Source organism: Chlorocebus sabaeus, chromosome 10 (assembly GCF_047675955.1).
Source record: "Chlorocebus sabaeus isolate Y175 chromosome 10, mChlSab1.0.hap1, whole genome shotgun sequence".
Taxonomy (NCBI): domain Eukaryota; kingdom Metazoa; phylum Chordata; class Mammalia; order Primates; family Cercopithecidae; genus Chlorocebus; species Chlorocebus sabaeus.
Genome location: NC_132913.1, coordinates 93,154,289 through 93,179,021, shown reverse-complemented (window position 1 = coordinate 93,179,021; position 24,733 = coordinate 93,154,289). Strand labels below are relative to the sequence as shown.

Below are 24,733 nucleotides of genomic sequence, written 5' to 3'. Positions count from 1 at the left end.
CATCTCATGGATGGATACACAGTGGGACAGGACAGTGCTTACTTGCAGTCGTGCTTCTCGATTTCAAAGTGAGGGTTGAAGTTGAGGACAATCTTCTGGTTGGGTTCCGGGGCGTAAACAATCCACTCGCAGTTCTGGTGGGAGGGGTAGTCCTGGGGGTAACCGGGAGAGGTGATATAGCCAGCATCTTTGGAATTCAAACGACCTCCACACGGTGGGTCTGAAAGAGAAATCAGCAACCCAAAGAACTTCAAATATGTTACAGCTTTCTTCCCCCAACACTCCCTCCTTCTCTTCTGTACTAGTGTCTGATTAAAACTATTTTACAGACCTTTTATGGCAGTCCAGAGAACTAACCTACTGACTCATTCGGTGGAAGAGATTATTCCAGCTCATCCCTCCCCCTACCCACCCGACTACACACACACACACAGATGAAAGTATTCCAGAACATGGCCATAAATATTCTCAATTACATGGTCTGCGATTGAAAAAACAAGAGGACTGCAAACTCAACATGCCTCCCTGCCTTTCCTGCCTCCCCTCCTTGGCCCATCTTCCTCTCCTCAGTCAACCTCCCATCTCTATCTTTATCTCATAAATCCTTCATTTTATTCGGTGTCTCCCAGCCCAGCCCAGGCGGCCGGCAGTCAGGGCTCCGGGAACTGACAATGGTGGTTTTGTGGTGCCGACCCACAAGCGAGCCTGGTAACAATTACATGTGGTGCAGAGGAAGCACTCTCAGCTTTGGGCCAGAACAGGCCCTGGAGCGTGATTGCAGCCCCCTTTTTTTTCTTCTTTAAGAAAAAAAATGCAAAACCCCCAAACATTTAATTCCACATATACCACAAATTTGATTTATTATTTCATTATACACCGAATGGAAAAATCTGTATTAGAGAATCTACTGGCTCCAGCCTTGGAATTTTGACAAAGGTGCTTTGTGTTGAATGAACATCTGTTTCTTCTGCGCTGTCTGCCCACTATCCCTCCTGCCTGGTCACCACCACCAGAGTGTGCTGCTGCTTTGTCCAGTCATAACTGGCCATTTGAAGGAAGAGCTGGCTCCCTGTACCCGCAGTGCCTGGCTGGAGGCAAACAGCTTCATGTGGCCCAGGAGGGAAGGGAGCCACCTTCAAAGGCTCCAAAGGTGGGTGATGACATTTGAGGAATCTCATCTATTCAGGAGTAAAGTTCTGCAATCCCCAGCAGGGATTCTTGGGAAATAGGGAGTTATACTTAAATACCACAGTAGAACAGAAGCTGGAAAGGCACATGAGACACGGAAATATTCAGAAGCCTCTTGGAGACCTTCCTGAGATGTGTGTGTCTCTTAGCATCAATCACGATTTAATATCGCCATCTGCATGGAGCAGCATGGGCCTGTGAATTATGTATTACGACTCAGCAGCCGCCCTCCAGGATGGGTCTTTCTCCTGTGTTCACTCTTTGAGGGAACAGGTCATGCATTTTTTAACTCTACAGGTGCACTTTACTATTCCCCATGTCTGTTGGCATTACTATCTCCCAGACCTCTGCTTTAGACTACCGACCTGACAGGCTTTAAATGCATAAAAGATGGGCACGCTGCACACGGGTGGTTGGGACACAAATCCACACAAGTAGCCTTTTTGGCATCAAGCCTCCACAGCTCAAACTGTGCCGTGTTGAACTGCCCAGAATCGAATGGATTCTGGTCCATTTCCTACTGGGTGGAAAACAAAAGCAGCCATTTCCTCAGGCTGGTACACAGCACATCATCTTCTTACCTAATGACCCTGCACCCACCCCAACCATGAGGACAATGAGCTCATCCCTCCCACCCAGACCACAGGAGGCCAGCCATGAGGCCCAGTTCCTCTGCAGCCAATACCCACGGGCTTTCCAGGTGCCCACACCACTCACCCATGTTGGGAACCCAGTGTCATCTAGCCAGCCCATTGAGGCCCACTGGTCCTGGCTTATGTATATGAAATAGGGCAGAGTGACCCTCTGAGAAGGCAGAGGTGTGAGGACATAGATCACCAGCTGCTCTTACTCAACTAGCAGAAGAGGGAATTTTCTACCGGGTCCAGCTCCTTTGCCAGCTATTTTGCAGAAAACTGCAGCCCTGCCACCAACCCACCCCAAACCACACTTTTTTGCCTTGGAATTCATCAGAGGAAACCTGAGCTGAGCTCCTGTTTAGTAACTGTTATGGTTTCCACATACTCTCCACTCTCCCCACCCACACTCTCTCCCTCCTTTCCCCAACCCTTCCTCTACTTCTCTCCAATTACTCTTGAAAGAGGAACTTTTCTCCCTCAATTCCCCACACCCCAGGTTTAAGCTTTTAGTAATTAGAACAGGCACACAGATCAGCAATAAAGATAGGAAACTTTTTCACAGGAAAGTTTCATTTCTCATCTACAGTGGAAGCAATCATCTCTCTACTACCAAAAAAAAAAAAAAAAAAAAAAATCAAACTACATATATCCCATAGCTTATAGTCTGCACTGTCTGCTGTTAAACCAAAAGAAAAGGGAGTCATCCATTTCTTTTTTTCTGTCCTTTCTTTACCTGAAGAAAATCAAGGCACTTATTGAAGTATCAGAGAACTCATTAGAATGTCTGCTTCAGTTGTGTGTGGTTAACCTTTTCAATACTCACAAATTTATAAATTCACATTCTTGTTTCGCTTGCATTCACACTCAGAAACACACACATAGATATTGAACATACTTCAAGTACATATACATATCAGTAATTCACACTTCAGTCCTATACACACGTTCACACCTTCTCATAAAATATCACACATCATTTGCACAAACATATATCCACAAAGATAAATACTAGAATTTCTGTTTTTATTTTTCTTGGAGAGAACAGAATTCTTGAAACTTATCAGTAAAAATTGAAAAGAAAACACAATCATTGTATATCTCCTCTTGATAACTGATCTTTCCTTTCTAGGGTTAGGGACACATCATTTCTTAAATACAAACATGTCCCAATAGAAATTAACTAGAATTTTTTCTGAAGAGCTATACCATCCATTACTTTGTAGGTCTTTATTGTGCTCCACAATGAACTTTATACATGGTTGCTGTCCTGTTTCAGAGGAGTCAAGTTAAGCCAAAGGAGAGTTGAACTCAAGGGCAAAACCCTTAAGGCCAATCTCCATATACAGAGGGAAATTGACCCTGTTTGAGCTACTGAGCCTGTTCGGTGAGTTGACAAAAGACTTCATTCTGCAACTATTTCGTGAATACCTTTCACCTGGGGCAAATTCATCACCCAAAGAGAGATAGCGAAACCCAGGCTTGGACTGTTCAGAGCATTTTCTCCTACATCTGGGAGGGAAGCCTGCGGGATGAGCCAGGTCAGGTCTGAGAAAGGCCCAAGGCTGAAAGGAATAAAGTGACAGCTCCAGCTGTAATTGGAAATAAAGAGAACACCAAGTTCTGAAGTCACCAAGTTCTGATTTTTCTCCTATAATGATTACTTAGGGTTTTTTTTTTTTTTTGAAATGTAAAGTATCAGATTGCTTTAAACTCTTTCTGTCTGCTCTTTTTCTCCTTCTTAAGTATTGTTGTTTCACTGGTAGCCTAAGTACCATCTGCTGCTACCTAGGGGTAACATAGCCCTGGAAAGGCAAAGGGATGTTGTATCCCTTCACTTAGGAACTCACCTTCCTGCAGAATCCAATCACTTTCCTTGCGGATCTTTATTTTTAAGAAGTATTAACAATGGGAAAAGAAGATCTTTTAAAAATCTGGTCTGCCTTCTAGAAAAATTTAGTTGGCATTGTTTTAAAGGAACACTGTATAACCTGAACTTGACAATAATATTTGCTAAATACGGAAGCCTGACTGTAGTGAGAACTTTCTAAATAATACGATTACTTTCGCTTACTTCACGACAGCTTGGTAAAAGACCAATCAGATCCCTCACTTTAGTTGAACTGAAGGAGAAAGTCCTTGGCAAAACCAGGGAAACTTGGCCATTGGCTGGATGTGGGATTAGAGGGCCCAGTTGTTGTAAAAGGTGAGTCTGGGGTAATGGGACTGGGTTACCAGGAGAGGGAGGGATCGACATTAGCAGAAAGATGGGAGATGGCACCCAGCTCTTAACTCACTCAATTTGACCTTTCTGGGGCTCAGCTTCACAAACTGTAATTCAATGAATGGACTGAATTAGGTGTGTAGCTTTCAAATTTATCTGTTTTTCTGAAGTACTTTTTTTTTTTTTTTTTTTTTTTCTTGAACAAAACTCTACCTAGACCTCTAATGTACAAAGAAAATAAAAGGGACCTCTTCTTGGATGCTGGGAGGGAGGTAGCCAGAAGCAGTGTAGTGTCCAGGCCGCCTAGTTCCTGCCCTCAGCTCAGAAGGGCTTCTCTGCAAGCCCACTGGGGCTTCCTGGAACATGGTTTGAAACCCCCTAAATGGGGCCTCTCAATTCCCTGTTACTTTAGAATGCTATGGAAAAGAGAAAGAGCAGATGACTAGGAGACATCTATTTCCTATGTATACCTGAGGGCACTTACGGGAGAAAAGCAATCAGTCTCATTTCCTCTGAAAATAATACTCTTTATTTACTTTATAATTTATTTCTTATCCACAGCATAATCCCACCTTGTCCCTATTTCCACAGCATTGTTTTCATTTAATTATTGGTAGCAAAGCAAAGAAGAAACTCTTTCTTCTACTTAAAAAGAAAGGAGGCTGTCACTTTGCCACTTACTCCTCCAGGAAGTTTATTAGAAATAGCATTGCAGCAGGATCTAAAAGCCTAGTAATCAAGTCTAGTCTCACCACTAACAGGCTGTGTGACCTTGGGTAAGTTAGTAGACAACTCTGAGCCTTTGTTTTCTCATCTATAGAATGAGAGGGGTGATTCTAAATGTCAGTTCCAGTGCTAAAATCCAAAGCCCATATAATGAGGTGGGGAAAAGATCCTATAACCCATAGATTAGCCAAAAATTCAAAAGATTCTCTACTCTCCTAGACAATAAGACATTTATTCAAGGTGCTACCCCTGTTCTATCTGCTTGGTAAGCCTGAAACAAAACTCCAGGATTCTTCAGAAAACACGTCTGTCTTGCATTATGGGGAGTTCAAATGTCTCCTTTAATCACGTCAGGTCTACTGACACGAGTTTCTTTTTGTAACTGAGTCTGTGGCTGCATATTTATAAATATTATGGATACGCAGTTCTGTGTGTGAGCATGTCAACAACAGTGATGCATGAAAAGAAAAACCAAAAGCATTTTCTTCAAATCCCTCACCCAGATCATCTAAGTCGTTGGCTCGGGCTTTTAACCAAATTTTGCTCACCAACCCGGGATAAGCTGCGTTTTAAGAATTATTTCTGTGAGCTGAGGCTGGATTTTGTTTTATTCAAAGCAACTTCAGCCTGTCACAAGACAGTCTCATAAAATCTGTATCTTGGCTTAAGCTGGGAAGAAATGAGCCAATCCATCAGCCCAGGAATGTGGCTGTTTGACCACTTCCTAAGGCAACTGGGAAGGGATGCAATCTACTCAATTTATGGAGACTGGTGGCAGTGAATGATGCATCCTGAAGGCACAGCAAATGGAAATCCTTCTGAACTTTTGCAATGATAAAGTTCAAAATCTGAATAAAAGGGCCGTCTAGGAGGGAAGGAGAGAGGGAAGCAGAGAGCAGGAAAGGAAGCCAGCATATGAGTTTGGAAATGAATAAAGAATGAAGCAAATTTCCCTCTCTTAAAACACCTCCAATGAATTCACTTAGGAGAGAACTGGAAATTGGGTATGGAAATGGGGCCTTTTGAACATCTCTTCCCTCAATCTAGATTCTAAAAATGAAGCCTCATTTCATCGGTGAAATGTAAGTTTGATGCGATTACCTCTCCTGACCTCGAGTCATGCCACCTGTGGTAACCTTGTTATTTGTCATCTTATATCATAAACAAATGCAATTCCAATAGGGCAGCCGATATAATGTCATTAGTTTGTATTTATGTCCGCTCTTTTCCAGCCCTCATTGCAAATGCAATTTTGATGCCATTGATGAGAGATCTGGGATTACAATTCCTGACCATTTTAGCAGACATTTGGGGAAGGAAACAGAAGAATAATTTTGAGGTCTCTCCAAAAACCAAAGGAGAAAAAAAGGTAATATAATATTTTCTTCATTTATTTTGATTAACTGAAGCTTATGTTGAAACATCAATGGCTCCCCATTGGTTAGCAAGTGAAACCCAAACCTCTTTGCCTAGCAATTTGGGCCTTGAATTGAGCCCAAGCTATTATTTCTAATCTTATTTGCAATTATTTCCCACCATACATTCTAAACTGCAACTTCTGAGTGTTCCCCAAACAAACCCAGCATCCATTTCTCTACTCACACCTTCCCCTTCCCCTGGTATGCCCTTTCCTGCTCTAAATCCTGCCTACCCTCTCCCTCCAGGCTGCCTCTGCCCTTTCTCTTCTCCCATACTGGGAGTGATCTTTCTCCTCTGTGCATCTGAGAGGCTGAAGCTCTTTAGCATCTTCTGAGACGTGTGAGAGTTCCGGAGGGCCTCATCCATTCTACTGAGCCACCAGCAGTTTGAAGTCATGACTCCTTGCTGACCCATCTGTGGCAGGCCTCACAGGATCAAAGCAGAGCCTTTCCCAAAAGCCAGTCTCATCGAGATTTGTTGAATTAATCAATTAAGAAGTGACCAAAGGAACATCAAAAGTCTCACTAGATAGGACAGACTCTGAGAGTTCTATCAGAAATTATTCTGCGGCCACAGCTACTGCTCTTCCTTCTCCACCCCCCGCTGTTATTAAGTGCAAATGTTTCTTAGTGGTGAATTGAGAGTTTGAATAACTTGTTTGAGATAATAATAACTAGTCACAAGTAGGTCAAGGTAGAGTTAGTGTGAACTATGTCTCCTAGAACACCCTAATGCAGACAATACTGATGAAGTTCAAAGCACATTCTTATTTTATTTTATTTTTTTTTTTTGAGATGGAGTCTCACTCTGTTGCCTAGGCTAGAGTGCAGTGGCACAATCTCGGCTCCCTGCAAACTCTGCCTCCTGGGTTCAAGCGATTGTCCTGCCTTAGCCTCCCAAATAGCTGGGATTACAGGCACCCACCGCCATACCCAGCTATTGTGTGTGTGTGTGTGTGTGTGTGTGTGTGTGTGTTTTAGTAGAGATGGGGTCTTGCCATGTTGGCCAGGTTGGTCTCGAACCTCTGACCTCAGGTGATCTGCCCACCTCATCCTCCCCAAGTACTGGGATTACAGGCATGAGCCACCATGCTCGGCCATTTTAATTTTAATACTAGTAAAATTAATTTATCTCAGGGGTTTTGTCCCTTTCACTCCAACTTCCACACTTCCAAAGGCAACTTTAAATATTGGTTATCTGTACCACCAGGAAGATGCTGACTATTACTTCATCACTAAGCCATTTGTTGGTATTGGATTTTCTTGTGCTTGGTTTCAACTCACCTCTCTCTACTCAACCCCTCCTCATTTTCCTTTCTCTAGCCCCTAAAATGCCTTTGGGGCACATCTGTTTTATTTTTTCCCCTTTATCCAAACAATTATTATTAGCATTCAGTCCAGTAATTTGCAATTCCCATTATCTTCTCTGCTGAAAGACTCTCCAGAACCCGGTCACTGGTAATCACAGGATTTGTGGAGGTGGGAGCAGGGTACCACGGCCACGTGCACTCAGCTGGCCGGCCGGCTGTCTTGTGCACTCTGTGCTACTGAGAGCTTCTCTTTTGTTACTCCCAGCCCCTCCTTTTTTTCTGGATTAGATCATGACTCCTTTATGAAGACCCAGAGGGAAATGGGATTATTAAGAGTCTTGCTGGGTAAAAGCTATTTTGTCTTTATGATGACTTTTTTGAGTTCAGCTGCTGAAGGGCCTTAGTTCCAGAGTAGAAGTTATTACACATTCAGGAGAGCGCCTTAAACACAGTGTTCCCTGCTGAGCACATTCTCAGTGATGAAGGATGGAAGGGGAGGAAAAGGAAAAGAAACGAGAGAGAGATTAAAAAGAAAATAGGAGGTAAGAATACTGAAAACCGAGGAAGAAGGAGGAAAAAAATGCAAGGGAGACATAAATCCAAGATAAGAACCCAGCAGAGAATATTCTCTGAAGAAGAGCGTGGCGAGAGATAATATGGTGCTTACAAAACACAGAGGTTTGGTGGTGGAAGAACTGAGAATAATAATTATTTTAAAAATGTCATAAAAATAAACTTATACCGCAATGGTTATAGCGTGCTTGCAATGCTCACGAGATTCCATTAACCCCACTGAAACAGTTTTAAAGATTCAGTGACTTCAGAATAGGCTTTATATGTGCCAAACAGTATTCTACATAATCTGACATAGCGTAACAACCCTATGAAGTAGGTATTGTTACCAAACACATTTACAGACAAGGAAACTGAGGCATAGAGACTAAGTATCTGATCACACAGGGTACTTAGATCACAGAGCCAGCAAATGGCTGAGCTAGATTCTAAACCTAGGCAGTCTAGTTCCCATGTTTCAGAAGCTGGGAAGGCCAGGGATGGTCCCCCCAAAACTTCTCAGTGGCACACCTACTTGGTAGCATTTAGGGAAAGACAAACATTTTGCCTGTTTGAAAACCCCCTTTTCTCTGCCTGTGCCAGTACTCTGCCTGTGTGAACAACCAGAGATGTGTTTGAGGCTGGGGTGTGAGTGGGCTGGAAGCACTTAACACCTTCTCCACTCCCTGTACACACAGGCACTCAGCTCCTTGTCATCCTGGCCCTCTTTCCTGTGTTCTGGAAACCCCAGGCATGGGGCCGGGGAGGGGGGATTGAGGAAGTGAGGGGGTGATGGATAGGACGTTCAGGTCTGAAACCATGTATTACAACATCAAAGGGTTGTTTTTGTTTTGTGGGGTTTTTTTTTTTTTTGCCAACTCCTATTTCTCTCCTTTCTTCTCAATCCTACTCTTCCCTGTCCTAAATGCCACATTGTTATTGTTCTACTGGATAGGAGCAGCATTTTCAGAAATGGGGGATTTATTTTTATAGCACAGCTGGTCTGCCAAAGGTCACATAATTTGGCAATGTTCCCAGTGGTTAAAAATTAATTTCTCCTTATTAATACAACAAAGGTCCCAGAGGATCGGAGCTCAGCCTTATCTAAACTTGACAGCTTCCTAAACCTTTAGAAGATGCTTTCTCCTGGAGGGCCAGCCATGATACAAGGCCACTGTGTCCTGGAATCCAACTCCACTGAATCCTGTTAGGCAATGAAACCATTAAGCCTTTGGCCATTTCTCATCAAGGCAGATAAAGCTTTGAAAAATACTGTAGGATCTCCAGGACAAACTTCTGCAGCATCTTCCAGAAATGGGTTAATTAAAAAACAAAAACCAGCAAATAGCCGAGTCCTTACCTTGAAGGAACAGTACAAAGACTAACTTCTGGTGATCAATATACTTATCTGCCACTCGAGGAAGGTACCTCAAAGATTATCCAGTTGCAAATGATGGTCAGATAATAAAATATCTCAAACATGTAAATAATACTACAGCCATTGCCCAGATGTCATTTTTCAGGTCCTTTCTTGTCAGTTGAAGAAATGAAAAAGGCATTCTGCTCTTGCTCTATCTTTTAAAACAGGAAGATCTCAGCTCAAGTTCCTAAAGTCTTTCCAAACTGGACCTTTGGGGAATGTATTTGGAAACCTCTTTACCTGGCTCTTGAATTCCGTCAACTCAGAATTGTCTTACACTCAGGTCACCCTGAGTCAGTTCATTTTCTTAATTGCTTTAAGGAAGACTTGAGTGAAATGAAAAACACCAGGGTCCACAGAATCATCTGGTCCCTGGTGTCTCTCCCCATTGACCCCAGACCCCTCCCTCACTGTTATTTGTATTCGTGCCTCACTGCATATGAATTGGCATTTGGACTCCTAGCTTTTTCTATCCCTGGAAGATAGAAACTGGCCTTTCTGCTGCAGAATGCGGACTTGATACATTCAGCAGCAGGGGATCAGGGCCATTTGGTAGACAGCGGGAGTCCTGTCTGGGTAGCCTGGGTTCCAGTCACTGCAGCCTTCCAATCTTTCATTTTGCCAGTTGAGTGCTCCGTGGCTTAATGTCTAAGGGCTCTATGGGATGACATAAAACTCCAAACCTGATGTGCTGGTCGCGCATTCACAATCCTACCAGGCACCGCTTGGATGAGTGGGGCCTGCCCGGAGCCCTTTGGGGAGTGCTCCTCTTGCCACTGTCTTGCACTGTGTGCTCTGCTGGCAACTGGCCACAGTTTCCCTACCTCCAGGAGCTGATCACGGGGAAAATGTTTACTGGGCACCCATTTAATGTGGGCATGAGACCAATCCCTAGAGCCTAGAGCAGGCCGTCTGCGTAAAATCTAGGAGTTTATAGTTTACTTGCAAATTATGCTCGCCCATGGCCATCCCACATTTTGGGGAGACAGGCTAAAAGAAACACTTCAAACCCTTATCCGGCGCCTAGACCGTCATTGCTTCTCTTTCAGGATTTGTTTGAACCCAGACCTGTCTCCCACAGCCAATTTACACCTCTTATCTGATCATCCAGTCCAGACAGAACGGTGAATTGACCGAGAATCTGAGTGTGTCCCTGGCAATGGCGTTAAAACCCAAGCATAGATCAAAGCTCTCCAGACGAGGAGGGGAGGGATAGATGGTTATGGGGTCTGGGTTCTTTTGGCCCCAAGCGATGTGTCCCGGAGGTGGGGGACATTAGGGCTGGGAGTTGCTACCATTTGAAGAAACCCATTGTCAGGACTTGAATGATTTCCTGAGCAAAACCCAGTCCCCCGCAGATCATGATTAACTCTAGCAAAGGGACGTTCCTAGCGGGCGCTGATAGGGAATGGCTAGCGCCAGGGGGCTCTCCTCTCTGTCTGAAACCGAAAGGAAAGGAGGTGGAGGGAGGGGAGACGAGCAGGGAGCACAGGCCAATAAACCTGAGCGTGGATCTCCTACCCTTCAGAAGAAATTCAGCCAGAGCCGCAGAAGCCGCAATGCATATGGGCTAGATCCCCTAAAACTTGGTCTGGAAAGGTGATTCCCGACGTTCCCCAACCTAGATGATTCCCAGAGGGGCGACAAGTCCATTCCAAATCCCTCCCCCACCTCCAAACATTAGGGCTACCGGCGCCCCCCACCCAGCCGCTGGATGCCTGCGACCCGGTGGGAAAGACCGGGTGGGAAAGACCCACGGCGCAGCCAGCCCGAGGCGAAGGGCGGGGGCAGCCGTTTAATCACAGCGTGCCTCGCCTCCATTAACTCATGTTGATATTAAAAAGAAATCAATCAGTGAAAATGAAGCATCGGCCATGAATATTTCTTTTTCTCACGTGGAAAAGCAAAGAGCGAGGCGGCTGGGGAGGAGAGGCGGGGAACTCGCTGGCTACTGCAGGCAGAGGCTTCTCCGGAGACCAGAGCTGCAGCCGAGACCTAACTTTCCGGCCTTGGGCAGCGTTGAGGAAATGCCGCAGGTTTTCCCCTGGGGGTGTCCTTAGGAGGAGGAGGAGGGCACAAGCATGGAGTAGTTGGAGGCGGCCAACTTCGCGGAGGCTTCAGCCTCGGTTTTGCTTTCGCCGAGAATATTTTTGCTTAATAGAATGTTTATGGATCGCTGGGCTGTGTTTCTGCTGCGTAGCCCAAACAAATCGATGCGGCGTTAGAGACGGCGCTGGGGTGGGCGCGGGGGGCGGGGAGGGGGAGGGAGGTCTAGGAGGAGAGCTGAGGGGCTATCACGTCCCCACCACGTGGATGGCCGCGCGCCGCGTGCTCTTCACCTGTTTCTGCGCACCGGCGGGCGCTGGGCGTGCTGCGCTTCTACAGGCTGTGCAAGTTGCGCGCATTCCTGCGGCTCAAGCTGGCTCCTTCCCGCCTCTCTCCGCCCTCCTCTCCGAAATCCCACCCCACTTTCCTATCACCCAGTTGGGCCAGTGCTTGGATTCCCAAGCCAGCCGGCCTCGGCCTCTCGCCACTCAAAGCCAGCTCTCTAGGGGTCGCGGTGAGCCTGCCGCGCGGAGAGGAGCGCAGGGGACTGGTGGGGGACTGGCGGGGACGCCTGGGGCAGGGAGGGAGACAGGCTAGCAGCTGCACTGCGGTCTGGCGAGGCGGAAGCGGCGCAGTGAGGAGAGGGGCAGCCTGGTGCGCGTCGCCCATGCGGCCTCCCAGCCACGCGCGGCCCAAGGTGTCGCGCGCCTCGACCGCCGTGTTATTTGCTCAACTGCTCCCCCGCGCGCACCTTCTGCCCCATCTTGCTCCTTCCCAGAATTGGTTCTCGTCGCCGGCGGCGGCGGCTGAACCAGGCCCCCAGTCCGGGTCGGCGCACACCGGGTGAGTCAGAGGTGTAGCTCGGCCTCGCCCTGGCCACCCGCTGCCGGCTCCCCGGGTGCCAGTCCGTTGCTCCGCCCGAAAGCCTGAGCAGCTCACGGCTTGAGATCGCATTTTGGGGAGCTGGAGGTCCCCGGCAGGTCCCAGCTTCGAATCCCATCCTGAGATCCCACCCCGAGTCCGAGGTTGCCCCGAACTCCGCGCCTCTGGGCTTCTCTGGAAGTGACGCAGCACTGCCGGGGGTTGGGATGGGAGGGGGTTCTGCAGTGAGCGCGGGAGGCAGGTGGCAGAGCGGGAGTGGGTCCAAGCGGGTGTCGCGCGCACACACGTACACACACTCCAAGCAGCGCTCGGGGACAGATGTGCGAACATCTGGGGTAGGAGATGGTCCCTGACTCTTCACGACCCCTCCCGCTCTGCACAGCACACGGAACCTGAAGTTGCATGTGTGTGCGCGCCGGTGTGAGTGCCAGTGTGTGCGCGCTCGCGCGCTGGGGCCTACCGGAGTCCGTGTCTGAATACATAATATACTGTGGGCATCCTCATGGCGCGCGCGCGTGTGCACACACACACACTGCGAATCACACAAACATACATAATTTACGCAGCATTCAGGTCTGTGAGAGGTAATTTATTTCCGCTTCAAGCTGGGAATTTAGAAATAAGGCAAGAAGGAATGGGGGAGGCCCAGAAAATCTCCCCAAGTGGGACCCCCCCACCCATCCCTTTGATAGGATTTGCAGCTGCCCTGAAGACCACTTATGGCAAAGAAAGAGCTGCAAACCTGCGGGTCTGGATGGCAAAGGCATTTCTGAATTTTCTTCCCCCTTCAAATAAATGCCCAAGCTCAAAGTGGTGTGTGTGCTGGATGGGGGGCATGAGGAGAAGGAAGGATGACAGTACCAGATGCAAAGCTAGGACCCACTAGCTGATGTTCTGGGGGATGCCCAGGAGGCTGCAGAGTTAGCCCTGCCACTGCCGCCATCACCTTGCAAGTGCCTTGGGTGAGGGCACTTCGGGAAGGCTTTTTTGCCTTTCTTTCACCCGTTTCCTCCATAGATGGTTTCTCCATCTCCAATCACCTGTAGCAGCTGCTAAGAGTTTTGTTGTCAGATTCCAGACACTATTCTCAGTGAGGTAGAGAGGCTCACTCTAGAGAGTGGTCCCAGGAAGGAAGCACAAACCCCACTGCATTCCCCATGGATTCCCCTTTCCAGAGCCTTGCCGCTCCCCACAAATGCAGTCCCCAGACTGTTCTGGGCCTCAAAGTGCCTATCTCCACAGCAGCCTGTCCACACACCCTTTTTGGCAGTGGTTGAGAACAAATTCCACTCAAAAGTTTCTAACCACAAGTGAGAGACCTTTGAGGGCCTGCAATTTGTTTTAGCTAATAAGAATTTCTAAAAGAACATATGATTAACTTTCCCAGATGACACATGGATGAAGAGAGAAGAGACCAACTGTCTTGGTTGCCAGCAGTGCCCAACCCCAAGCCCCTATCTCAGCCACAAGCCAACTTGCTCCACCAGCCTGAGCCCTATGATTCTGAGGCATAACCAACCATTCTCCAAAGAATCTACAGCATTTGAAAACCAAAACTAAACTCTTGTCTTTCCCAAGCCCTTCAGTTAACATTGCTCAATGTAGCTAAGTGGAGGGAATGCAAATGATTTATATTTCACTGGCTAGTTGGAGAAACTCAAGGGAGATGTGTTCTGCTTCAAGACAGGGAAAAAAAATTCCCAAAAACTGTAATGCAAAGGCTTTGTAGTATTTTTAAACCTTTGATTCAGTCCATATGTGACATCTGAACACCGCCAAATTCTGTTTCAAAACACACACACTCACACACACACACACACTCGTAGCAGGAGAGAAAAGTTGGGTTTTAGCAACAGCGGTGGTGTAGGAAGGGCCGGCTGGGATCTCTCTTTAAATTATTGAGTACTGAGGGAGCCTCCTTCTGTGCCTTTCTGCGTGGCCTTCCTGCTTAGCGGTCGCTTTTAAAGGGGAAACCATGTTGCAATAAATAGAAAAAACTTTCAGTGGCTTACCTGGTTGGCCTCTCACTTGGTGTCTTGAAAAGTAGAGGGCTAAGAAAACCCAGGTGAGAGGAAACATATCCATTTTGGAGAAGGTGTCTCTCTCCAGAACTGGGTTCGTAGGTTTCTTGTTTAAATCTTTGTGTTTTTCTCTCTTATTTTCTTCCGTACAACGTCTTATGCAGAGGTTTCTAATGGTCAGTGTTTCCCTGCTGAGTCCTGGTGGCTTGTCTTCACCTTTATTCTTGCTGGAATTTCCACCTCACCAGGAGGAGAGTAGCTTCTGAAATCAGCAAAGAGGGAACAAGCCGGGAAGAGGACACGGTTTTCCTCTCAAAAACAAAACGCATGTATGTTCTTTTCAGTTCCTCAAAGTGTCATTTCCTTTATCCTACAATATCACGAGTATTTCCCGAAAGCCAAGCGTAACAATAATGATAATAATAATAATTAAAGCCAAGACTTGCGTTGGGCATCACACGGCCCCCAGGCAGCTGTGTGATCTCAGAGGCGTAAATTGACACACATCCCGCGGCACCCTTGACGGACACGCGGGCAGAGGCAGCAGCCGCCGGACAGCCGGAGTGGAAGGCGGCCGCCCTGCTCTTGTCCTCGCCGGGTTCCCCCGGCGGGAGCCTCCACCAACGGCTACACCCGCTTGGCCAGCCTCTCGAGGGGAGTCTGAGGAAGGAAGCTGCTGCTGCTGTTGCTGCTGGTGGTGCGGCGGCTGGGATCGCCTGGGAGTGAGCGAGCCCCTCTCCGAGTTCGCTGGCGCCCGCCCTCACCTCCACCTCGCCCAGTGTCTGCGCGGCTGAGGATGTGCTGGGGGCCGGCTGCAGGCTGGTGCCTCGCTCGCGATCTCTGCCTCCCCTCCGGCTCCCCACTGCCTTTTCAGGCCGAGCAGCATGTGGATGTCAGAGCCGCGGCAGAGCTATCCGATTACGCGCCGGCTCAGGGCCCGCCCCTTCTGTGTTCCTGATTAAAGAGGCAGCCGCGGAGACGCGCGGCGCAGAGCCGAGTGCCGCGGCACCCACCTCGGGCGGGGCGGCGGCAGCTTCTCCCGGGCCGCCGCAGGATCGAAGTTAAGGCGGCGCCTACCCCACAGCCCCTCGCCAGCCCCGCATCTCCCGCTCGCCCCCGCGCACCTCCGCGCCGGGCCTCCAGTGCGTAACGCCCTGGGGAAGAAGCGCCCCCGGGCACCTCCAGGGCGCGCTGCCCTTGGCCGTGTCGCCCCCACCCGAGGGAGACCCCGGGGGAAGGGGGGAAAGCCTTGTTCCCCCTAAATTCCACGACTCCGATGCCACACACTCAGAATCCAACACAATGCCACGCGCAATGGCGTTACAAGAGGAGTTGGGTGGCGTACGGTGTTTGGGGTAGCAAGCCGGTCGGCAGCTCAGCCATGCGTTCGAACAGGCAGCGGTGCGTGGCGGCGACACACACCGTCAGCCCGGGCTGAATAAAACCCCAAACACTCGCTGCGTTTACTACTCAGATCCTTTGTTATGTCCCAAACATGCTCTGCTCCTCTCTGGGTTAGGATTTCGTTATCCCTGCGCCTTTAACTTGTAACTATCCTAAAAAGAGGAAAGACTTTCTTCAGCAAAGCATTTCTTCAGGTAATTAAATTGGATTCCCTCAAGTACCCCCGAAAAAGTATGGGTGCTTGAAGGCTTCTCATCCAAATGCTACTGTAACTACGTCTATTCACATTTTCCCCCATAGAAACGTGGTCACAAAGCCCAGAGAAAGAAAACAGCATTATGCCAACTATTTTTAAATGGAGGCGTGAAAACTGTTTAGAGGGAACTGCAAGCTAACAGTTGGGGAAACACTTGTATCTTTGTTTCTGAGGATGGCTTTGTGGATTCCAAACTGTCTTGCTTCACCAGACACCTATTACTACATTATCATAAAGACTCCCACAGAAACAGCCTAAATTACACCCTGCACATGTACACCTTTTCTGCCACAAAAGAGGTATATGAAAAATAAGAACATTCAGAAAACTGTTTACAGATTAAGATTTTTTTTAAATTAAGAAAGTAAAATTTTCTGTAGATTAAGAAAAATACAGTTTCGGTGACAAGAAACACACACCTGACTGTCCCATTTTCTTCTTGGCTTGCACTTGTGGATTCTTCTGGGTGGTTTCCCTCCTTATCTGGACTTGCCCATTAGCTTTGTTTATCACTTTTAGTGTTTGAAAAATCTGTAACTCCCACTTAACTGTTATTTACACTGAGATAACCAAAACAAAATTGAATCAGAAGTGATTTGCAAATAGTTGAGCCAAGCTGTGTTGGGGGTGGGGCGGGATTTTAGAGTGGAAATCCACAGGCTGAGTATCACGCAGTTAATCTCAGATGCCTGGTTGGGAAAGGCACAGAACAGAGGCCTCTGAGCTCTTCCAGGGAGCATGTCTCCTGGCTAGCCTAAATGCTGCCTTTCATTCTCTCTTTGCCTCCCTCCTTCCCCTTCCTCCCTCCTTTCCTTCCTTCTTTCTTCCTTCCTTTCTAGGCTTGACAGCACATCCACATCATTAAAAACTCCAGACTTAAATTTCTCCTCTTTAAAGCTCAATTGTAAAGAATGACTCCAAGCCTCAAATATTTAACAAAGTAAAGAGGCAGTTTGGATTATTAACCTTAAGCAGAGATCCCAGTTTATGTCATTGCCAAGATGCTAATCTAAGGACAAATAACACTATCTGTAGTGACAGTCCCTGAATAGAGAGGGTCATTTAGTATCACCTCTCCCCACCACTCACCAGGCATGCCAAACCATTTTAGCCAGTGCCCAACGTGGGAGGCTCCTATTTCTGAGAATAATGTAGCCTGGGTTTAGGTGAAGGGCACTGTGAAAGGGGGAAAGAAGAGAGAAAAAGTAAACCTAAAGCCCACTGGAGAACCATAAGAATGACAACCCTGGACTTCTGGTCTTGGGGTCTCAGGGATGAAGGTCCCCATCAGGCTGCTTCTAGAGTAAAGAAAAGTGAGAATCAGTTTTATTCCTGGACCTGGTTGCCCACACTATGACTTTTCATTTTTCAGAGGTGTCATACAGGGGACGCTCACTTACTTCCTGGGAGTCCTCTGTGCCAGGGCTGCAAGACGTCTCACTGCCCTTGAGTGAAGGCCTCATTTCCTGCAGCTGGACAGAGAGTGAGTCTCAGGTTTCCATCCCTGGGGACTCAAGCGGCCAGACCATTTTTTAATCCTCTAGGGGGCAGCACTCAATAAATAATGGTAACACCACCTAGGGTCACACTTCTGGTGGTGCTTTTAATTCCAAGGAGTTCAAAGTGCTTTATCAGACCAGGGAAGATTCAGAGTGAGGCCCATCTCTCCCCAGCCTACTCTGAACAAGACCCCACCGGCCCAGGGAGGGCTTAGAATTGTTTTAACCTAAGACTTCCAAGGACTCTTGGGAACTAAACACAAACCCCACATGTGCCACATGGAAAACAAATCTTTAGGGAAATTCTTCACACTGGGGCTGGCTCAGACCTGCCAGTCTTGTTTCCCTCTAGACTGGGATCTCAGGGTTTGACTGCAGTTGGTTTGGTTTCCACCAGAGGTGTAGCGGTAAAGAGCTAGGCACTGTGCTTTTCAGCATTTTGTGAGTCCACCTCCCTGGCCCATAGGGAAGCCTGACTACCCAAAGGCCAGTGTCAAAAATCGGGTTTGTGAAAAAAAAACACTGAGCTGACTAGAAAATAGCTAATTAGCGAAGCTGAGATTCCTGGCCACATCACTGACTCACCTAGGATGTTTCATGTCATTATCCTTAATTGTAAAATAATACTAGATAATCCATCCCACATTCCATTCCTTTGACGGGAAGGGATGTGGAGGAACATGAAACGGACTGGTAAATGATGCTAAGAGAAAGCTGTTACCAAGCCACACCCACGTGGAAAGTTAAGTGTTCCCCGCTAGACAGTCTCAGACCTTAGGGTATATCAACATCACCTGGAGCAAGTGTTAAAAATTCAGATCCCTGGGAACCATCTTCCTGCAGATGAAATTCCTTGGGTCTGGAGTGGTCTTTGGGAATCTGTGTTTTTAACTCACATTTTAGGTGATTCTGATGCAAAGCCTCCACAGACCAGTAGTTGGGAACTTCTGATCTGATATGTTATATTTACACACAGCCTTCCATAAATGCTCTTCCATTGAAGGAAACCCGGACAAGTATTCCTACACATTTCCTCTCTGGGTACTTTTCAATATGGGGCAGATGTTTCAGGTTTCTTGGAAAAACCACCAAGAACAAGTTCTCGAAAATGCTGGAGTGGTGGAATTCCCAGATTTACCTGTGACCTTTAGCAGCAACTGCAGAGAGCCAATTTGAAAACACCAAAAGCCTCGCCTCATGCAGGCAGCAGCTCTGCAGGGACATGTTCAAAGTACCGGCTGATGGGTTTATGAGCTGGAGTCAGACCTTTCACCACCAGCCCACTCAACCATTGGTGGTTACTAGAGGTTCGTTTCAGGTATGCGTTTCCATCTGTGTTCATCCCACTGTACTTACGAAATGCTCATGGATGCATGACTATGCCAGAGGTATGAGAGCAAGACAGAGATTTAGGTCTTGCCTCTCGGGAACACAGGATCTAAAAGCTCCAGAAGTTTCATGCTTCCGCAATAGATACCATGTGTCACATAGCGCTTCCCCTTATCGGAGCCCTAACATCAACAAGCTCTCACCCTGAAAAGGGGAGATCTGAGGCATAATTGCATCTTAATCTGTAATTTACCACACTGCCCTAGTTAAGGTTTAGCTACATCTGTCTCAGAAGCTTCAGTTAAAATGGAATAGGTCCTAATTTATTAGTCTCTCTTTTGTTTGATGTCAAAGTCCAGGTTTCTGGTCACTAAGGTTTTTTTTTTTTTTTTTTTTTTTTTTTTCCTTACTCACCTTTTAAAAAATCAACTTTTTTTTTCAGCATACTTGAATATTGCCCAGTAGTTTCTATTTGACATTTCTATTCTAAATCGATATTTCTAGTATATTCTATTCGGTGGGTTTCCGGAATCCTTACAGATTTCCATAAAGTATTGAAATCTCCTTCACTCCACACTGTGTCTATATCTCATTTCTTCCTCAGACACAAACACTGGATCTGGTAGGAGGGACCCTTATGAGACAAAATTTAAAAAGCAGCAGCAAAATGTGCAAAATTTATTCAGACCTCCCTGGAATCCTTGGAAAAAGAACCTAAAGAAGTCCTATTGCTTCCTCCAGTCTGCCTGGCTTTAGCATGAGTCTGATCTCCCAATGCTACACTAATTTTTCTACCTTTGAGGCATAAGCATATCAAAAAGGCCCAGTCAACCCTCTTTCTTAAAACAGCACTAATAAATCTTCTGCAAGGACAGCGGTCTCTGTGCTGTTCACATGGCTACTGGGCATTGGAAATGTGGCTAGTGTGAATGAGTCACTGAATTGTAGGTTGTATTTAATTTTATTCATTTAAATGTAAATTGCCACAGGTGCTTACCACCTACCATGTTGGACAACTCAGTTTCAAAATCAAAAGACCAGAGCTGAATAATTCCCATAGAAACCCACAGAAATTCACACCCTTATCAATCTCTGTGGTTACCATACTTGTTTGCCAAGAAAGGAACCCCAGTATCAGCAGAAGTTCTGACTGCCAAGGCAGCATTTGAAAATGCTGTCTGTTTGACTAAGGAAGACAAGGGCTAGCTTATATTCATATTATTGTCTACCATCCTGTGTTCTTTCTACGCTCTCTCAGATGACTTTCCCAGAGCACTCACCAGGAGTCAGGGTCTTTATGATGCTTCCCCAGCTCAGGCCTCAGCTCCACTCGTCAGTGGAGACCACTGCAGAGAAGCAGGTGGGGGCAGCAGAAACCTTGAGGACAGGGCAGCTGGACATTCAGTCTCTACTTGGGTGTCCTTGAAAATTCTATTAACCAATTTGGAACCACTTTCCTCACCTACAGAATGATGGGTTGATTTGAATGATTTTTAACCTTATCTGGTTTTGAGTTTTGGCTATGACTATTTCCTGATCCCATTCTCACTCATGGATTTAAAACTGGTATTAGTCTGAATTCCATAGGCCAACTTAAGCAAGTTGAAATTAACGTTCTTTTATCCTTAAATTGTTAATGTACGGGTGGGGCTTCCATGGATATTCCATCATCGTAGTATTTGCATTGGGTACTTTTCTCAAAGAGCGACTGCTACTGAGTATGTCAGGCATCTTGGCAGGGCTTTTTGAGGAGATATTTTTCAACAAGGCTTTTTCTAGCCTATCATAAAAACACAGATTCCACTTGGGAATCACAACCAAAGGCCAATAATTTATTTGTAACATCATAGCACTTATAGGTTATGCGATTGGATATTTTAGGGCTATGATATGAAATTTTTAATCATTCAGAAATATTTTGAACAGAAAATTCCCATTCTCTTACTAAATTCATAGATGAATTTTCTTGGAAACTTGAATCTTCCACCTACGAGTGCACATTACTTTGCCTTCATTCACATGCGTATGTACCCTATCAAATCCTCCACAGATTTGTAAGGGATTTTTTTTATTGTTGCTATTGCTGTTTTCCAATTTGTAACCTGTGACTTATGGTGCCTTAATTAGACATCTACATGTCAGGTGATTGTTACATTATGATGACTATAGCTGCTAATTTGAGCATGAAAGTCTTGATGGAAAGGCAGTAGTCAGGGAGTTGACCTTTTGCTATTGAGGAGACTCCAGGGTGGGTTAATTCACACCCACCATAGTCATTAGTTCCCACTCTCCTCCTTCATATTTACTCCTACACAGTTTACAGAGCTGCCAATCAACCCTTAGTATCTGGATGAGCACACTGATAGGGAGGGGGCTGGAATGGCGCTTGCTTTCTGCTGCAACCAAGAAATCATTTATAGAGGCAGTCTCCTTTTCAGTCTCCAGACTCAGATACTATTTATTTATTTCAAAATTAAATAAAAAAGAAAATAAGTAGTACATATACATCTTTTAAAAATTCAAATTACACAAAAAAGTATCCTGTAGAAACTTCATACCTGTCCCTTAGTTTTCCAGTTCACTTCTTCCCCCATTGATGCAGGTTTTGCATATTCTTCCAGAGATAATGAAACGATATTGCAAGTTAAAAGCAAAGACACACTTTATGTTTCTCTCTAACTTTCCTTCTCTAGCTCTTTCCCTCCCTCTTTCCTCTAGTTCAAAGCAGTAATGATCTTGAAAACCATTAGGGGGCAGCTGTGACCAGAAAAGGAAACAATAAGCAGCAATGAGGAACTACAATCCTAGAGGGAGAGAGATGAAAAAGGAAATGAAAGGAATGCTAAGCAGAAAGACCAGCCAAAGAGAAAAATGGAAAAAAGAGGAAGAAGAAGAAAGAAAGAAACACAAGCATTATAAAACAAAAGGAAATGGAGAGCGAGGTGATGATATTAAAAAGCTAAAGGCAGTGTGTGTGTTAGAGGAGGGATAGCTTAATGAAGGCCAGGGATTATCTGAGGTTTTGCTTTGGTGTGGTTTGATTTGTTTTTTTAAAGCAAACCTGTGGAACCCAATTGACTCAACGTTAGCAGAAAGTAGGAAGTGACCTTTTTCAGAACTGGAAGGCATTTATTGTGCTGGACTTGACATTCTCAGGACATGTTTCAAACTGAAGGGTTCTGAGCACCCTCTGTCCATTTGGGCTTGCGAAGTGGTGGGTAGGACTGAGAGGAACAGCTCGCTTCCCTTACATCTTCCGAATGCTTAGAAATGCTTTCAGGCCTCAGCAAGACAGCGAAATTAACCTGAATATAAAGGTGTAATTCTATTTCTCAGGGCAGCAGAGCTAAAAAAACGAAGGAAGGGGCTTCTTTTGAAGCCGATGCCATAATCAAAGTGCTTTCAGGTGTATTTCGGGCATACCTCCCCTGGTTTCAGCAGGCTAACTTCATTAAAGCTCCTAGCTACTGCTTTAATGTTTTCTAGGCTTTTCTCCAGGGTACATTAAGCAGAAACAAGCCCTCATGGGAGTCCCGTATCCTGATGTTTTGCATTGTGGATGGAATGCAGGGGCAACATTTATGCTGGAGTAATATTAAATGGGAAATTGTTTCTAGAGCACAATAAATATGATCACTTTTAGCTGGTATCTTCTTCTCTCTTTCTAATCCAAACTTTCCCTCCCCACCTTTAAAAAAGTGACAACAATTTTAGGAAACCCTGGTCTAGAGTCACCAGAAAAATCATGGAATGCCTTCATTTATTATTTGCTGAATCTGATTCAGAAGGTAGAATATTCCTCAAGCTGCCCAAACTCTAAGCCCAATGCTACTCATCAAAATTCAATGAAAACTTTTATTTTAGGATCAAAGGCACCGGCTCTCGGTCGCATTTGTTAGACTCGTATGTTTACTGAAGATCCAAGATGGATAGAGTCCACTTTGGGCATGCTTGGGTTATAAAGAAAAAGCCTGGGGTGCACTTGCCCTAAGGAACCCTTAAGCCCTGGACCAGATGAAGCTGGAGATTTCTCCAGTGGCCATTAGAGTTTTGATGGATTACAGTAAATTGCAATTTGACCTATTTCGAACAGTGGTCATTTTGCAGAATGTGAGGTTTCTCCTGTAGCCTAAAGTGAGAAGCTCTCTCTAATCCCACTTCTCTCTCTCTCTCATTCCCTTTTTCTGTGACATAGATTCCCAGAGTTTAGTTTCTGAGATGTTTTAAAATTCATTCTGGAAACTTGTCCAAACAAAAACCTCTGACCAGAAGCAATTTGCTTCCCTTTAAAAAGTACCCTAAGGTTAAATTACATATTTACTTGACTTTGTGTTTCTTTGCTAGAATTTGGCAGGGATCTAGCATGTGAAAACATTTCCCATTTGATTTCTTATTTCATTTGATTATAACTTAGAAGGAATAAATGTGATTTTTGGCCATTCAACACACCTGGAAGTATGTGTTCGTCTTGCTGTATTTGACTGACAGTATTCTCATAAATAGTGTGGCTTCTCCAACACTGAGCTCCCCTACTCCTTAGAAAATGGAAGAGTTGGTAGGGCGCTGTGGCTCACGCCTGTAATCCCAGCACTTTGGGAGGCTGAGGCGGCAGATCACTTGAGGTTAGGAGTTTGAGACCAGCCTGGTCAACATGGCGAAACCCCATCTCTACTAAAAATACAAAAATTAGCCAGGCGTGGTGGCAGGTGCCTGTAATCCCAGCTACTGAGGAGGCTGAGGCAGGAGAATCACTTGAACCCAGGAGGTGGAGGTTGCAGTGAGCCGAGATTGTATTGCTTTCCAGCCTGTGTAACAGCGCAAGGCTCCATCTCAAAAAAAAAAAAAACAAACAAAAAAAAAACAAACAAAAAAAAAAACAAAAAAAACAGAAAAAAGAAGAGTTACACTTTAGGGGAGAGGAGTATTCTGGGGCAAGTCAACTTAATAATATTATTAGACTAAAAATATAAGACAACATATCATAGGGAACTCAGGGTCCTGAACAGGGGTCAGGAGACCTAGATTCTGGTTCTGGCTTTTGTGTTGATGCTGCGTGCACCTTGGGTCCCTCGTTTCATCTTCTTTTTCCTCACTCATAAAAAGGCAGGTTGTTATTCCACAGCAGTGACCCTACCAAACTATTCAGTTGAATCTACACTTGATAGAAAGCAGGGTCCAATTTAGAGCCCTTGTTGATTTTTTTAAAAAAATGTATGGAACATATGCTATATGCCAACCTCTGCATGAGTGGAATAACAGCCAGTACATCTGTGAAGGTGGCTGTTCTCAGGAGCTTCACTTCCTTAAGGGAAAGACAGATAACACTCAGGACAGCAATGAGCAGGATATTTCAGATGGTGATAATGAGTTCTAAGAAGAAAATAAGATAATGTGATAGACCAGGAAACCAGCAATCAGGAAATCTGGTTTAGCCCTTCCACTAACCAACACTCTAATGTAAGCAAGTAACCTGGCTCAGGCTCAATCTCATCTTTAAGATAAGGGGTCTTACTGTTGTGTTACATTAGTGTTTTTCAGAGTTCAGACTGAGATTCGTTAATGGGTTATAAAATCAATTTAGAGAACTGTGATCAGCATTTTTAATGTAATAAATCAGAATAAAATAAGAATATGTATTGTTTCATGAAACTGGTTTGTATATACATAAATATATATATCCATACATATATAATATGTATATAAAAGGATATATATATGAAATATACACATAAACATACACAACTGTTCTGGGTCCCATGTAAAATATACTTTTGTGTGTATGAGTTGTTATAGATTAGATGACCTCTAAAATATTTTTCAGCT

General features: G+C 45.6%; 1 protein-coding gene across 5 annotated transcripts in view; it reads right to left on the bottom strand.

Annotated features, from left to right (window-relative positions):
- Positions 1-15,347, bottom strand: part of NRP2 (neuropilin 2) — a 115,176-nt gene extending 99,829 nt beyond the window's left edge. For 2 of the 5 annotated variants that reach the window (XM_073019968.1, XM_007965955.3), the window contains exons 1-2: positions 14,414-15,347; positions 43-220 (exon numbers count right to left, since the gene is read on the bottom strand). In XM_073019968.1, coding sequence (XP_072876069.1) covers positions 43-220; positions 14,414-14,486 — 251 coding nt within the window. In that variant the 5' untranslated portion in view covers positions 14,487-15,347. The remainder of the gene's footprint in view (positions 1-42; positions 221-14,413) is intronic. The other 3 variants (XM_007965956.3, XM_007965953.3, XM_007965954.3) reach the window with 3 other exon arrangements.
- Positions 15,348-24,733: the final 9,386 nt, after the last annotated feature.